Below are 15,552 nucleotides of genomic sequence, written 5' to 3'. Positions count from 1 at the left end.
GATGCTCTGAATGTAAAGACTGATGTTTTAAAAGTTGATCAATAACTTTGTCCTAATCCAGATTGAACCCAGGAAATATAATTGTGTGTATGCATATTGTTTATATGATTTTTTTTTTGTTTGTCATTGTATGATAGAATTTTAACTTTTATTTGTGGATGTATTCCTGAGCCCATGAGGTCATTTCCACTACAGGAGTATTTCTATTACCATTCCACGTCAGGTACCTAAGATCTGAGACAGTTGTTGTTTTTCTGTTTTCTATCTTTAAATGATATTAGGTACCGAGGATAATGAAAACATTAAGTGAATAGTGTCATTCATACAATGTTGAACTAGTTGCTCAACTTGCAGTCTTTAGTAGAGTTGGGAATTCTTGCAAGACAACCTTTCTGGGTTTACTTTGTTGTTTTTACACCTGGTGTTATTTTGTGCATGACAAAAGTAATTTGTTGGCTTAGTCAATGCATTTTTTTGAGTGTCATTCATGATTAACATATCTTTTTCGAAGGGGTCGAGAGGTCTGTCTAAAATATTATTGAGATTGTGCAGAGTTAAATTTGAGTTGGCTTTGGTTCACATATATTGGCTTCTTTTTTAGTACAGCAAAGCAAAAACATGACTATGAGTGATTATATGAACATGTAGGGGGCTGAAAATGTGATAGAATACAAATTAGTATAGAAGGCTACAGTAATTTTAAGCATTTGCAAGCACACGCATCTGTGAGCACGTCGCTTTTAACGGTCTTCATTGTCTCACTGCGCATCAATCAGGCGCACGCTGGAGTCACGTGCACCGTGACTCTCCGCTCGATTGACTAAACAAGCGCATGCTCAGTGCACATTGTTCCGTAGCATCGTAGCCTGCACGCCAGGTAACATTGCGGGAAAACGGAGCGCAAGAGCTGTTCATTCACTGGCTTTTCGAAATTGCATCTCCCCGTCCCCTTTACACACAACATAGTACTTGATAACACAGTGTTGTTCGTTCTGTCGTCGTGTGAAGCTGAATCAAAGCGAGCAGACAGGGGATTCCTTCTGAGGTTCAATCAGCGGTCTTCTCTGAGAGCGGCAGGCACTTGGACACACGCTGATGGCGGTCACCATCGAGGATCTCTATCGAAGCTACGGGGTCCTTGCTGATGCTAAGGACAACCTCAGCCAGGTAAAGAAAGACCAGCTTGCTCCGTTTTAAACGCGGTTTAAATGTGAACGTTGTTTATATTGGCCTCAGTAACATACTTTACTTTTAACAAATCTGATTTCATAACATTGTGCGTGCAAGGCTAGCTGCAGCTAGCTACAGTAGTGGAAAGGCTAATGTTGATAGCCTCGGTATGGCGACCCTAACGACAGACGGTACAGAGTGAACCCGTGAGATTATTTTTTTTAAATTTAAACCACGCAAGTAACTATTTGTTTAATTTGGTTTTGCTTGTTTTATGAAACCCACCGCGACAATTTTCATTGAAGATGTCCTACTTGCAATGGAAACATTTGGAGTGATCAACTCGTTAGTTCGCGGTGCATTACAAATATGACAGACTTTACCTCACATCTCACTCTCGGATGAGTTGCAGTTAACACTTGCAAGTTGTAAGCAGTGCTAGTCAAGGTATTGTTTAAAATAAAAACGACCCCCCCACCTTTAGTTTCGGCTTGGTAAGACGATCTGGAACATTTTTCACGGTTTTATCAATTATCAGCCTTGATACTTTAATGATTTGTAAAGGAATTAAAAATGCACACATTCTTTTCGTGTTGAGTTTTTAAGCTCAAATAATAAAATCGATAATGAAACTGATCATGAGATATTTTCTTTTAATCTGTTTTATGCTGCTTTCAGAAGCAGACAGGACAGGATACAGCTGTTTTTCACTTTCTTATAAATATTCTCCACAATTATCAACCTGACACTTATCTGCAAATTAACTGCATTGGACTGAGTTTTCTACATAAATAGATCTACTGATGTAAACCTGTTGTTTGGTCTACAAGTTTACATTTGTTGCTACAAGATATATTCCATATTATCATGTGAGCTCCAGGTCCAGCATATAATGCCAAACGTCCTCACTGTTTTGCTTCCCCTTTATTCTGCAGCACAAAGATGCCTACCAAGTAATCCTGAATGGCGTGAAGGGTGGTCCGAAGGAGAAGCGACTGGCAGCGCAGTTTATTCCTAAATTCTTCAGCAGCTTTCCAGAACTGGCTGATTTAGCCATTAATGCCCAGCTTGATCTCTGTGAGGACGAAGATGTGTCTGTAAGTACCAAACAAAACTGATGTTCCTAGGTGCTTAACCATTGTCAGTGGCAGTTTGACTGTTTCATTAGGCTTGTCAGGGTTGAATTAAAGGTTCTAGATTAACGGTGCGCTGATCTGATTGAAGCTGGTTCTGTCGATACTGACCACACAGCCTCTGATTTGTCATATAATGATGTTTCTAAATTTACTCATCTTTTTGACAATATAACATATATTTAAGAGTTTAGTGAAATAATGAGAATGTATCATAATTTGACACCTGATATCTTCTACATTATATTCCTCTCTTAAACCACAGCAGCCTGTGCTTACTTTTTTTGGAATAGCTTAGATGTCATATGTAGTTTCCTCTGTCACAGTTTAAGAATTACAACAAAATTTATATGTGCGCAACACACCAAGTTAACAAATTTTGCTGAGACAATAACATGTGGGGAGGTGTGCAGGTGAGAGTTTGTCTTTTCTGCTGATGCTGCTGACCACTCGCTCCCTGCTAATCATATGGACCCAGTGAGGAACCTCATCTGCTATTCTCAACACAGTGTAACATGTACTGTCTCCTGTGCACTCTGGACACACATTCTCCTGAGCCCCCTCCCTTGCATTCCCTGCTGGGAGGGCGCATCTTCAGCAGAAAGCCTCCCACTGATGTGCTCGTGTGAACAGCAGCTGCGGAAAAAAGATTAGGTCAAATTTTCTGCACATTTTCCCGAACATCTTTGGTGGTCATGTGTGATGACTGTAGTAGTGATCTAGAGCAGCATCTGAGTGTTAACAAGTGACCTTTCCTGCTAACAGCAAAGCTTCTGGCATCCTTGGACACTGTATGCAGATTGAAGACAAATGTGTTTAATTTAAAAGGGGTCGGATGTTTAAGTTCCATGTCTCATCATCGCTCATTTTATACATTGAGAAACGGTTATTGAGCTTGTGGCAACTCGGGCTGCCACAAACGATTATTTTAGTAGTCGACTAATCACCGTTTTTTTTTTTTTTTTTCGATTAGTCGACTAATCGGATCATACGTATATTGAATGTAAAACATACAGATTATTGCATCAGGATGCAGCTGCTCTTATATAACCATCGTTAGCTTTCAGCTTGGAGTGTTTTAGGTATATGCTAACTAAAAAAAAAAAGACAATTAATATCATAGTTATCATTAACCCTTTGATGAAATATGCAGCTTGTTGCAACAAAACAATTATTTAACTGTGTAGCAAACACACAAAAATAAATACTTATGGTTTTTGTTTATTTTTTAGGTTTTTCTTTCCTTCATTTGTCTCTGGCATCAAACATAGCTGCATTTAAATCAAATGAGCACCTGAAACTAAGGAATTATTCACAAAAAGTTTTGTTCTCATTGACTCAACTATAACACCAACATGTTCAGTATGGACTCAGTCAGGACATTTGCTTGCTGAGGTGTGCATGTCGCTAGCTTTATAACAAAGCCGTCCATTGAAGATGAACATACTTTTTTAGCACTGAAATATAATGTTAGAGAACATTAGCATTTCTATTCAAACACATCACTGTTATAACGTTACAGGAAACATGAAATATGTGTGCTAAGGCTAATTAATCCAATCATAAATTGCTAATGTTAACGTTTACAGCTATCAATATGAGTAAGTAGCAAGTTAACTCTCTGTTTTTACACTAATTTTAGCAGCTAACTAGCCAGTTAGCTTACCAAGATGACAGTCCCTCTTCACAATCAGTCACAACAACATGCTTCCTTTTCAGGTGCTTGTGCATCGTCGTTGTGCTGCCGTGGAAGGCTAATTCTGCTTTACAGATATTGCAATTTAATAGTCAACCTATTCGTGGCAGCCCTTGTGGCAACACGACAAGTTGTTGGGATGAGTTTGTTTATGATTTTCCTACCTGTGATGTAACCCACAAGTCCTTTTTTATTTCTTCATAAAATGCTCTCTGTGTTTCTTTGTCTAGATTCGACGACAGGCCATTAAGGAGCTTCCACGGTTTGCAACTGGTGAGAACATCTGCAGGGTTGCAGATATTCTCACCCAGCTCCTTCAGACAGGTATTAAACGTTTTGGCTCCCATATATCATTCGGTGGGTCACATGGCTGATGGCTGAGCAGTAGTAGTTATTTCTGGATATGGTTGTGTTTCCAGATGATACGGCAGAGTTCAACCAAGTTAATGTAGCACTGATTTCTATCTTCAAGATGGATGCCAAGGGTAAGTGTTGCTTCCCCCTCCTGTTGATGTTTTGCATGTTTGTTTTTTTGTGAAAGAAATAATTACTTTGCCTAATATTTTATCCATCACAGAGCTATATTTGGAAGATTTATTTAATTAAAGAAGTTATCCAATCTACCTTTTTTAATTCTTTTATTAATCCAGGTACTCTTGGAGGCCTGTTCTCTCAGATCCTCCAGGGTGAAGACATTGTGCGAGAAAGGGCCATCAAGTTTCTTTCCACCAAGCTGAAAACTCTAACGGAGGATGTCATGACAAAGGAGGTGGATGAGTACGTCTTCACAGAGACGAAGAAGGTTTGTAAATGGGGTAGAATTTATTAGTGATCTTTGATAATAGATTTAATTGGTGTACATTTATTTTGAGTGAATTATACTGGGTGAAACTCAAACGGCCTGGTGCTGCCCTTTAAGAAAAAAGCCGACTTTGCCACAGTGGACTAAGAGAGGTCTGCATTTGGTGGATGTTGGTCTATGTGTGCAAGCACAGACAAGAGCCCAGATTGATAGAGAATTCCTCTCCCCTGTTGCCTCATCAGGTGATGGAGGATGTGACCGGAGAGGAGTTTGTGCTTCTGATGCGTGTGGTGTCGGGTTTGCGGGTGCTGCAGACCGTAAATGGGCGACAGCAGCTTGTGGAGCTTGTGGTGGAGCAGGCTGACCTGGAGCAAGCCCTCAACCCAGCAGACCCAGACACTGTGGACCGCCTCCTGCAGTGCACACGCCAAGCCCTGCCGCTGTTCTCTGTGAGTAGAGCCAGATACGCCCAACTAATAATAATAATGTTTAAAGGCACAATTGAAGCTTAGTTGGGAGTTACATGTTGTAAAAAGACTGTAATGATGAGAGATAAGCACGTGTAAGCTTGGATGAAACACGGTTGTCTCTGTTTTGTAGAAAAATGTCCATTCCACCCGTTTCGTCTCCTACTTCTGTGAACACGTCCTGCCCAACCTCAGCACCCTGACAAGTCCTGTGGCTGAGCTGGACATTCAGTTGGAGGTGAGTTACCCTTTTCACAGTAGATGACTGGCTTGTAAAGGCCCTTGCTCTTTAAACAAGTTTAGATTGTAAGATCAGTTCTATCCATTGAACTATCGTGTCTGCTATAACGTGCAGTTGTTATAAGATTTAATGCCATTTTTAGTGTTTTTCCATTTTTCCACAGTTAACTCTTATTATGGTTTCTGTTCCTTTTTTTTAGAATTCCACCTCTGTGTGCCTCCTGCCACATTGTAGTTTATCTCATTTTCAGTGTCTGTTTATTGATGCTAAAGAGAAATTTTAGTGAGATGTTGCCCCGTATATGTTATTTAGCTGAAGAGAAGAATTTGTCTCCACTTAATTTGTATCCTACTGAAAATGTTATAAAAAAAACTTCCACAAAAACAGCTTTTGAGTAATGCACATGAGGGGTCCACTAACCTGACGTGCTGGGTGAAATCCAGTCATTACCCAAGCAATGCTTCTTTCACATTCACGATTCTTTAGTTGAATGTGGTGCACATCTTGTCTGTCAATTAATTTTTTCTCATCTGATAATATTAGCACTTAATACACAGTGATGATAAAGGTTAGATTATTATATGTGTACTGACTCAAAGACTTCAGCTAGACTGTAATCGATGTAGGCTGCTTCTAGTGATCAGTTCTAATTGGAACATCCTCTATTGTATACTCTACATCAACAATTACCAGCAAGTATGCCATTACAAAAAATAAATAAATAAAATTGGATTTATTCTGCCTGACTCAGCACTGAGAGGCTTGAGAAGTATGGCTACTAGTATGAGGTCGGTACTCCTAATGTGTGACATTTGGTGAGCGGTTCTAGTAGTAAACAGAGTCAGCGTGGCAGCCACCTGTCAGCGGCGCAAGCCAAATGCATGTTGTTAACGGGTTTGTAAGTCAGCACCATGTAACGCAGTTTCTCCTTCGCAAGATGCATTATATACTCTACTTCCCAAAAAGATCTGCTAAGATGTGCATGTGTCTGTTTGTAGGTGCTGAAGCTGCTGGCTGAGATGAGTCCGTTCTGTGGAGACATGGACAAGCTCGAGTCCAACCTCACCATGATGTTCACCAAGCTGCTGGTAAGCAAGCTGTAAAAAAAAAAATCAAGATTGATAGTTAGAGATTTTGTTGCTTCGGGGTTTTACTTGCATGTTTACAGATATCCCCTTCTAGCATCAAAATAGGGGGGATTTAGAGTAATGAGAATATGTCATGGGCTGGCTCTTTTATTTACTGTATATATTAAATGTTTTGTTTTTTGTTTCTTCTTCCGGTTTAGGAGTTCATGCCACTGCCTCCAGAGGAGGTTGAAAATGGTGAGAATTCAGCAAGTGAGGAGCCCAAACTGCAGTTCAGCTATGTAGAGTGTCTCCTATTCAGCTTCCACCAGCTTGGCAAGAAGCTGCCAGACTTCCTGCTCGACAAAGTGGATGCCGAGCGCGTCAAGGACTTTAAGATCAGGTGAGTGATTATGACAATGAGTGAATCAAACTTTGATTTATTCTTTTTGTGTGTTTTGAAATGCGACATCAGATCTTGGTCTTCAGAAAAGATTACATTAGTCGTTTTGTCTGAAAGTGGCCACTTAATGTGGAATTGGATGTGCTTTGGGTTCAAACAGGCTACAGTATTTTGCCAGAGGCCTACAGGTTTACATCAGACAACTGCGAGTCGCACTGCAAGGAAAGACCGGAGATGCTCTCAAGACCGAAGAGGTAAACGACTGCTGATGACATATTGCTCAGCTAAAGCAGAGACTTCACTGATCATTCTGTTCATTTTAAACACGTCCAACATGTCTTCTCTATCTAAACAGAACAAGATCAAAGTGGTGGCCCTCAAGATCACAAACAACATCAACATCCTCATCAAGGTAAGGACCTTGGAAAGGGACCAGGCACAAAATAGGAATATTTCTTTTCTTAACAATGGTCACCGGTATAATTTTGTCTTAAATAAACACAAAATATGAGCTATATGAATACATATAGTTGCCATTAAGTTGGTTGGCAACTGTTAGGTTAAATGGAAGCCTGACTGAAATTACTTGTAGCTAATTAGATTAGCATTGGCTTTCACAATATGTAGTTGTGCTGTTGAAAAAAGTTAACTCTTATTTATTTTTTTTAAATAGTACTGGAGAAAAATCTTTCACCTGTACTCCGTCACTATTGTTTACGTTGCGTATTAGTGACGTTAGATGGGTCCTCCTCCCCCAAATAGCTCATTACAGTATAACTTCCATTCAACGTTTTTCAGTTTGAACCTGAAGGCAGCAAAGAGGTGAAGAAAAGATTAAGGGGAAAAAGGGAATGGACACAACTGCTACAGATGTTTTGTGTCAAACATGACTTTCAGTCAGTCGGCTAGCTCTCAGACTGCTCATGGCTAGCAGTGAGCAAAGTCATGGTCATTTAAAAAAAAAAAAAGGGGGATACTCTTGGGATACAACAAGGAGCTGCTGTGTATGCTTGAGCTCCTGTTCCCATGGGGAGCGATGATGGCATGATGTGTAGTTGTAGACTCGTAACAACAAGCAACATGTGTGAACTCTTTCCTTTTAACACAAGTTAAATAAGGTATCAAATAAATCAGGAAAGACATGGTGAAAGAACAACTGTGGTTAGTCAGAAAGCTTTATTTGCTCCATCTGTTATTTAGGAAAGCTGCGGTGTATCGTTTACTTCCTCTGTTGCCTATTAAATGTCATATGTATTTCATATATTTACAACATATTTTGTATCAAAGGGTAATTACAACATATTAAAGCCTATAAGTCTTATCAGCTGGGACTCCTTTTAAAATGCATTGCTCTGGCCAGTTTTCAGCCACTCGAAACTAATAGGGCGCTCGCACCAAAAGTGACTTGAGCCACCGCGGCGGCCAGCTGCCATTCATTTTCAAAGTACGATGAACAACTTGACCGAGGCGTCGACAGTTGAGAGAGACTTTATGCAAATGAGCAGTGGCGCGATGGCGGCGACAGCCAATTGTGGCCCGATCTGGATTCCAAAGGCAGAAAGAGAGGAAAACAATGGAGGAGGAATTAATCATTGCAGTCTCCGGTTTCCCAGAGCTGTGTGATACAAGCCTGTTTGTCTACAGAGACGATAAAAAAAAAAAAAGATGCTTGATAGCACCAATAGCGCTGGAACCAAACATCATCAAAGCAGAGCTCCTGAATGAGCCGGAGAAATTCTCCGTGGAGAGGACTGTTTCTCAGGACGTTATGGACCCAGATGGACCGACTGCAACGGGCCCTGAGTTTCCATCGCAAATATGCAGATGCAACACAAAGAGGGCTGCCCAGAGTGCGGTCCATGGTGAAAGAGGGAACCGATGTATAGATGGATTATTATATATGCCCGCTGTTTGAATGACCCGCCCCTTTGGTCGCTCAAGTCGCTTTTGGTGTGAGCGACCACAAGCGATTTTGTTGCTTTTGACGTGAGCGCCCAGTAACAGTTAAAGGCGGCTTTCTTATGTTCTGAGAGATCCCTTAAAGCTAAGTCATGGTTTCCTGTGTGAATTGAACTTCATCATCATAGGCACTCCTCAAGAGTGCACTGGGTTCCTCTGCGACCCACCGCGCACATCCCTAATATTCGTAACTGTGTGGACTGAACGTCTGTGCTTATATATTAGCTGTCCGTGAGTACATCCTTCTGTAAATATAATTATTCCGGCTCTCTCCATTCGCCATGGCGCTCCGATTCGATGCAGAAGATGTCAGTGGGCAGTGATCTTTCAGGGTGCGCTGTTGTTCATCCAAAACAAACTTATTTCTCCGTTGCCTGCGTGTATTTCCATTATAGCGCGTTTCAGCAGCGAAGCTGGAATAAAAGCAAATTAAAACAAACAAACAAAAAAGTAGCCGATGGTGATTAACATGACGTTTACGAAAGCTACAGCAATAGTGGCGTCCTTAGTAACCACCATAGCAACGATCTAAACAAAAATAAACTTTACAGGTTAATAACTAACAAACTAAAGCTTGCATACATTCCCTGAAGGAAGATTGTAAAAATAAAAAGTAAAATTTTCGCTTTCAACAATGTATTATAATGTCGAAACTATTTTAAAATGTTTATATTCCCTCTGTGAATAAACTGAATTATTTATGTTTTCACATTTATTTTCACTTCAGGATCTCTTCCACAACCCTCCATCATACAAGAGCACAGTCACTCTGTCCTGGAAACCTGTCCAGAAGACGGAGGCAGTCGCGTAAGTCAGCTCCCACTTTTCACCAGTTTTCCCCTCTGTTTGGAGGAGATGAAAAGTCCTTAACTTAGCAGCCAGGCACCATTCAGTTGCTCTCTGCATTCGCTTATTGGTCTTTACCAACTTTTGTTTGTAGGCCCAAGCGTCCATCAGGTGAAGAGATGGGATCCAGTGGAAGCACAAAAAAACAGATCCCTGCTTTGCCCCGAAGGGACGCACGACAAATTTACAATCCCCCCAGTGGAAAGTACAGCGCCTCCATAGGCAACTTTAACTACGGTAAGGATACGGTGGCGCCTTTTTCTGTTTATTGTCATCTTTTAATTCCTAATTTCATAATCCACATCAGACTTTCACTCATCTTTAATTTGGTCAATACCATCAGAAGTTACAGTGGGTTTGAATTCAGTTAAATGGTTACAAATGGCAGCTCTAATCTCTACATCTCCGTTTTGTACACCTTTGCTCTGTAGGATTATTGAACACATCACGTTGCCAGATAGATATTTACAGGTGAGGGTGATGAAATGCGATTGTGGCGATAGAAAAGTCAGGTTCACTGAGTCCTCCTGATTCATGATCTGACATTACAAAGGAATGACTGGTCATGTCAAACTGACTTTACTGGATTGAATGATAAATTATTCTTCGAGTGAAATTCTAGTATTGCAGTACAAATAAATAAGTCAATTGTGATTATAAATGGTCATTGCTTGGGCTATTGTTGTGGGCAGGACTGATCTCCTGGTCTGTTCCTTATTTCAGTGAAGCTGAAGAAACCAGAACAAGACACTTGAGTGTCGTGTAGAGGCTGTGTTGTCTTTTGTCCTACAACATGAACATTCATTGAACTCAACCTTCCTTCTTTATTGCAGTTTGTTCACTCCAGAGCACTTATTACAGCACTTGTTTGTCAGCTGCAGCACAGTCTCTACAGGATACCACTTTTTTTTTCTTTTTTTTTTTTACAATACAAGTCTGACATATTTTTTACTAAATTTTGCCAATTTGTCTCCTCAGAGCAGCGCGGAGGCTTCAGGGGCGGCCGAGGACGAGGCTTCGGCACCAGGGGCAACAGGAGCAGAGGCCGAATCTACTGAAACACAGTAGTGTACATATTGCTCATCGAACTGCATCACACCAGGATATTTTCCTCACTGAGATGGACTATTTGTCATCTACTTTTTTTTTTTTTTTTTTTTTTGTAAACCAACTACTTACACTTGCACAAAAAGATTTTACTTTTTGTTTGTGTTTTGGGGGTGAAAGTTTGATTTCCTGTCGTCAGAATATCAAACAGGCGTCAACTTTTCTACCGGCCATTTCAATATTTACTCTGTGTTCCTCTCAGCCAAGGTGATAGCTAATATAAATGTGTGTTGCTGTTTTTTTTTGGTTTAACCTTTGAAATTTTAAACGATTCTGTGTATTTTTGTGGAAGAAAAAAACCCGCCATGTTGTAACTGATATTTTCGTCAGATAGCTGTAGGAAAAGATGAAGATCCTCTTGTTTTGCAACATGTTTATTAATGCACCCATTTCTACCTTTTTATTTAATCTTGTCGTTTTTTTTTTTTTTAGGTTTTTTTTTTATCTGAGCTTAATTTGAATTGGCTGACTATGCTACTTTGTATGAATCAATGATACTGTTTCATTGGATTTTTATCATAAACTTGTCTGGAAGGAGAATCTTTTGTCTCTTACTGGTTTGTGTACAACTTCCATCCGGGATCAACATCCCACAGCTCGACTTTGTTGCTGTTTCTACTTTCCTTTCAATCTTGACACAAAACCTGACTCCGACATCGAAAACATTTTCTAAATTTGCCTATTTCCCGTTCAGTCCCTCACCCACATGTTAATTCCATTCGTCATAGTTATCTTCCTGTATTTCCTTTCCAATTTTTCTATATAAACTCCCCTGTATGTGTGCCATACCAGAGTGGAGAAAGGATCATTTTAGCTCACAACATGGCATCTACATTTAGAATACACACAAGCGTGCATACACGACTGCATTAGTCTTCCCATCCTCTGTCTAAGGAGGAGGGTGTGTGTGTGTTTTTTTTGCTTTGAAGTGATGAGGGGTAGAATGGAGCTCTCAGTTATTGAAAGACCTATAAACCGTTCCTGCCATGTTTAGCACACACTTTATTTCACACACCCTTGTGGTAGAGGCTCCTGTTGTCCGGGGGTCAAATGTTGAGTCGTGCACTTCACACAAACATGAGTCCCAGTGAGGACTTTCCATCAGCTACATTTAGTACACTTGGAGACTTGACCCAGTAGGCTCAACTCACACACTTGCCAAAGAATTTTTCTGAAGCTCTATTCCCAAAATCTACATTTATATCAACTGTGTTTTGAAGCACTACAGGAACTTCATGAATGAGCTTATAATATTTTAGGATTGGCCTGTAATAAACTTTCCTAGCTCAGTGATGACCTGAATAGCAAATATGGATTGTTACCATCAAATCAAAGATGACGGGTTCCACACACTAAAGCAATCCTTTGTACACCAGTTAGTTCTAACACTGAATGGGATGCTTGATTCTAGATCAAAAGCAGCCTGGAAGGCATTGAATGGGGTGTTTGTGTGTGTGACATTACAAATAAACGTCAGATTTATCTGACAATAAAATATCATCATAGACTTATTCATTCTTAGTAGTCGTATGGATCCACAACGTGCATCAGTGCAAAATGTTTTGAATTCGATTTGATTTGGAATCCAAACTTGCTCGCAATCTGGAAACACGCGAGTATCGTCTTTACACCAGAACCTCAGCGAATACTAACCGCTAAAATGAATCTCGAGAACAAAGGTCTCAAACTGTTTCAAATTAGACTAAAGGCAGCGAGGAACACATTTGCACTCACACAGCGAGCTCAGTGGATGCAACAGGTCTGCGTGTAAAGACACGTGTGCTATTGTGTGTAGGTGGATGCTTCGGGGGAGGAGGCGCTTTAACTCAATTTTCTCAATCGACTGTGGCAGATTTTTTACAGTGCGACAGCTAGGCTAATTCTTAATGGTCTTAACTGGGAAAAACAAAAAAAGCTCCACATCGTTGACACAGGTTAGCCTACATATTTTACAAGGGAGCGCAAACGCACTTAGTATGAGGCTACGGTCGATGTTCCTGTTTGGGAAGCGATGAAAGAGAGTACTTTATTTAAATCCACCAGCGTCAGTTTGGCACGTTAAAAAAAGAGAGAAAAAAAGAATCACGAGCTCAGTTTACACCTGGCTGGAAAATGGGGACGACTATGGTAATAAACTGCTATTCCGTCCACTGCATTGTTATTGATCAAGTTAAATACTTAAGAAAGAAAATTATTCATAATGTAATTGTGGTATCTTTGATCTTCATCCGCGGTGACTTCATGACACCGAGAGACACTTTAGTGAAGCTTCAGCCGAAAATAAAAGAAATGAATTAAAACGAAGTTGGATCACACGGTGTCTTTTGTCTTGGCAGAGTCTCCCCTGAAGAGGGCGATCTCGACCAGGGCTTTCCTCTGAGAAGCAGCAAGTCTATTTTTATCCCCACCGAACGAGTCACTTAAAGCTTTCATGATGTCTTTTTGTCTCTTTGTATTTCTGTTCGGGTTAAGGCGCACTGAGGATCACTGCGCTCCGAACCGGCAGTGCAGAGAAGAAGTAAACCACCCTGCCTCCTTTTTCTGACCCACAGTGATATATCAAACCTTATGTGTTTCTGAGTCATTGGTCATTATCAATGATGCTGTGATCCGAAAACACAACACAATACAAATGAGAGGGTTTAATTAAATGGAATGCTTTTTCGTTGTCTATACCGCTCTAAATTTATTTATTCATTGTGTATCACAGTAGGCAACTGTTTTCTCCATTTTCTCTAACGTGACACCTCGTCTTTCATAATTCACTGTCAAATAATGTATTTTCTTTCTCTGATACTGTACAGTTCTTGGCACAGGCAAGTCGTGTTGCTCTTCATGTCTGAGTTGAAATTCTCATTTCGGGACAGTAGAGGGAGCCATGACACCAAAATAAGCCATTTCCTCGTTGATCGTGACCAGGTATTTCCCAAACCAGCCTGCCACCCAGTCAGGCAGCAAACGCCTGGCACATACGTTTGCGAGCGCATGCACGCGCACACAACGACGGAGCTGAAAATAATCAAATGGTGGTGGACGAGTGGGCGGCAGCAGCCGCGGAGAAGAAGTGAAGACGACCCTCAGAGAGAAAGAGAGAAGGGAAGTACGACTGTAGCAGCCCATGAGAGAGTACAAGTGAAGGTAAATCAATAGTCCTGAAGCACTTGGTGGAACTCGATGGGTTTCCTCACTTTATTAACAACCTCTATTTGGGGGGTACAGTTTTTGGTGATGGAATAATGCCTTCATACTGTGCCCAAACAGACCCGAGGCAGAATTTACAATAACCGTGAATGGGTGCAAGTTTCAATGAGCCCATTTATTTATTCATTTTTATTGCCCTTAGATATCAGTTCATATGATTTGCTGACTGTAGTAAGGTGAAGTAGTTACCTCTGTTAACCCGTTAATGACACCGTGTTAGCTGGACAAACACTCCATAGCAACCAAGATTGGTGTCCTGAAAAGTATGACGTGACTTTGGCTGACGAGCAGATTTAATGGTTTCAGTATCACCCGAGTCCTGTTGGAGTCTTTACAGTAAAGTCGCCAATGAAGCGTGCACGCGTTTGAGTTTGTCAAAAGTGCATCGTGCGTGGGATAAATAGTAACGAGAGGATATTTCAACCTACATCTAAACATAACGAGGTGCAGCTGCCCTTGAAGATGGGCAGTAAGGAAATGTCAGTCGAAAGGTGGTCATTTGGAAAATGAGCAGTTCACAGGCCCTCCTTTGTGCATTTTTATTATCTGTAACACAGCAGGTTTGAATCTGCGTGTTTAAAGAGATTAAGTGTTGAATTCCTAAAGAACTCTAACCAAAACCGTTGATGACAGATGCACTTTGGCTCTCTTTACTGACCATCACAGTCTCGTGAGACTAGCACTACAAATCATTAGGGACGCTTTTTGATGAAGCACCTATGGCTGAGACAAACCGAAGGATGTTGACAAGGAAGGGTTTTATCTGAGTGGCGTCTATAGTGCTATAAAGACCATGGGTCTCACATGTGCACTGTGTTAAATTCTGTAGCGAAAATGATTTTCATTTATTTGGTTTAGAATAATAGTTGTCTTTTCTCAGTTTCCCAGATTTAGGAGGCGTGGCCTGTTAGGAGCTGTCGATGGTGCTGAACTTCTTTGCCTTTGACTGAAATCCATTTGGGATATGTCCCTGGAAAATACTATAGACTTGAAAGGGCCAAGGCGGTTTTTTGTGATTCGTGTCTAACTTAACTTTGGAAAAACTTACAGAAAGGCTTGACAAATTCGTTGCTCTTATAGGCTACGCCTTTCTGCAGACTCGTGCGAATAAGACGTGAGAATGACGTTGTATACCTTTATTGGTCTTTCTCATCAATCACAACTTTTGATTCTTTCGCCATGCAGTCTTGGATTCGTGACAGCCTTAACTGCAATGTCCCTGAACTAATTTGGTGTCAGTGGCAGATAGCAGGTCGGAATGTTCGTGCAAAAATAAATCAGTTGTGAAAAGGAACTTTTTCTTCCCTTTTATAAAAAGAAAAAAAAGAAAGAAAAGGAAAAAAGCCGCACCATCCGCCCCCTCATGTACAATGCTGGGAATAGTAACAGCACTGTGAGGCTGGGCTAAATATAGCAGCCAGTGAGTGTTAACATGTCAACTTCAGCAGGAGTGCAGGGAA

General features: G+C 40.7%; 1 protein-coding gene across 1 annotated transcript; it reads left to right on the top strand.

Moving 5' to 3' along the window:
• Window positions 1–850: 850 nt before the first annotated feature.
• api5 (apoptosis inhibitor 5) lies at window positions 851–11,431 on the top strand. Its single transcript, XM_072386346.1, has 14 exons — window positions 851–1,167; window positions 2,106–2,267; window positions 4,230–4,323; window positions 4,419–4,484; window positions 4,650–4,801; window positions 5,044–5,250; window positions 5,402–5,506; window positions 6,508–6,597; window positions 6,798–6,979; window positions 7,140–7,233; window positions 7,335–7,391; window positions 9,666–9,745; window positions 9,879–10,021; window positions 10,763–11,431. The coding sequence occupies exons 1-14, from the start codon at window positions 1,096–1,098 to the stop codon at window positions 10,840–10,842; spliced, it is 1,584 nt and encodes a 527-aa protein (XP_072242447.1). The 5' UTR covers window positions 851–1,095; the 3' UTR covers window positions 10,843–11,431.
• Window positions 11,432–15,552: the final 4,121 nt, after the last annotated feature.

Source organism: Leuresthes tenuis, unplaced genomic scaffold (genome assembly GCF_036924035.1).
Source record: "Leuresthes tenuis unplaced genomic scaffold, fLeuTen1.0.hap1 SCAF_5, whole genome shotgun sequence".
Classification (NCBI taxonomy): domain Eukaryota; kingdom Metazoa; phylum Chordata; class Actinopteri; order Atheriniformes; family Atherinopsidae; genus Leuresthes; species Leuresthes tenuis.
This window is presented reverse-complemented; position numbering and strand designations above follow the sequence as displayed.

Excerpts from the sequence above, each read along its gene's own strand:
- api5 (XM_072386346.1), top strand. The coding sequence starts at position 1,096 with ATGGCGGTCACCATCGAGGATCTCTATCGAAGCTACGGGGTCCTTGCT. Across the intron at positions 5,251-5,401 it reads AAGCCCTGCCGCTGTTCTCT|AAAAATGTCCATTCCACCCG; the intron begins GTGAGTAGAGCC and ends TCTGTTTTGTAG. Across the intron at positions 7,234-7,334 it reads ATGCTCTCAAGACCGAAGAG|AACAAGATCAAAGTGGTGGC; the intron begins GTAAACGACTGC and ends CTATCTAAACAG.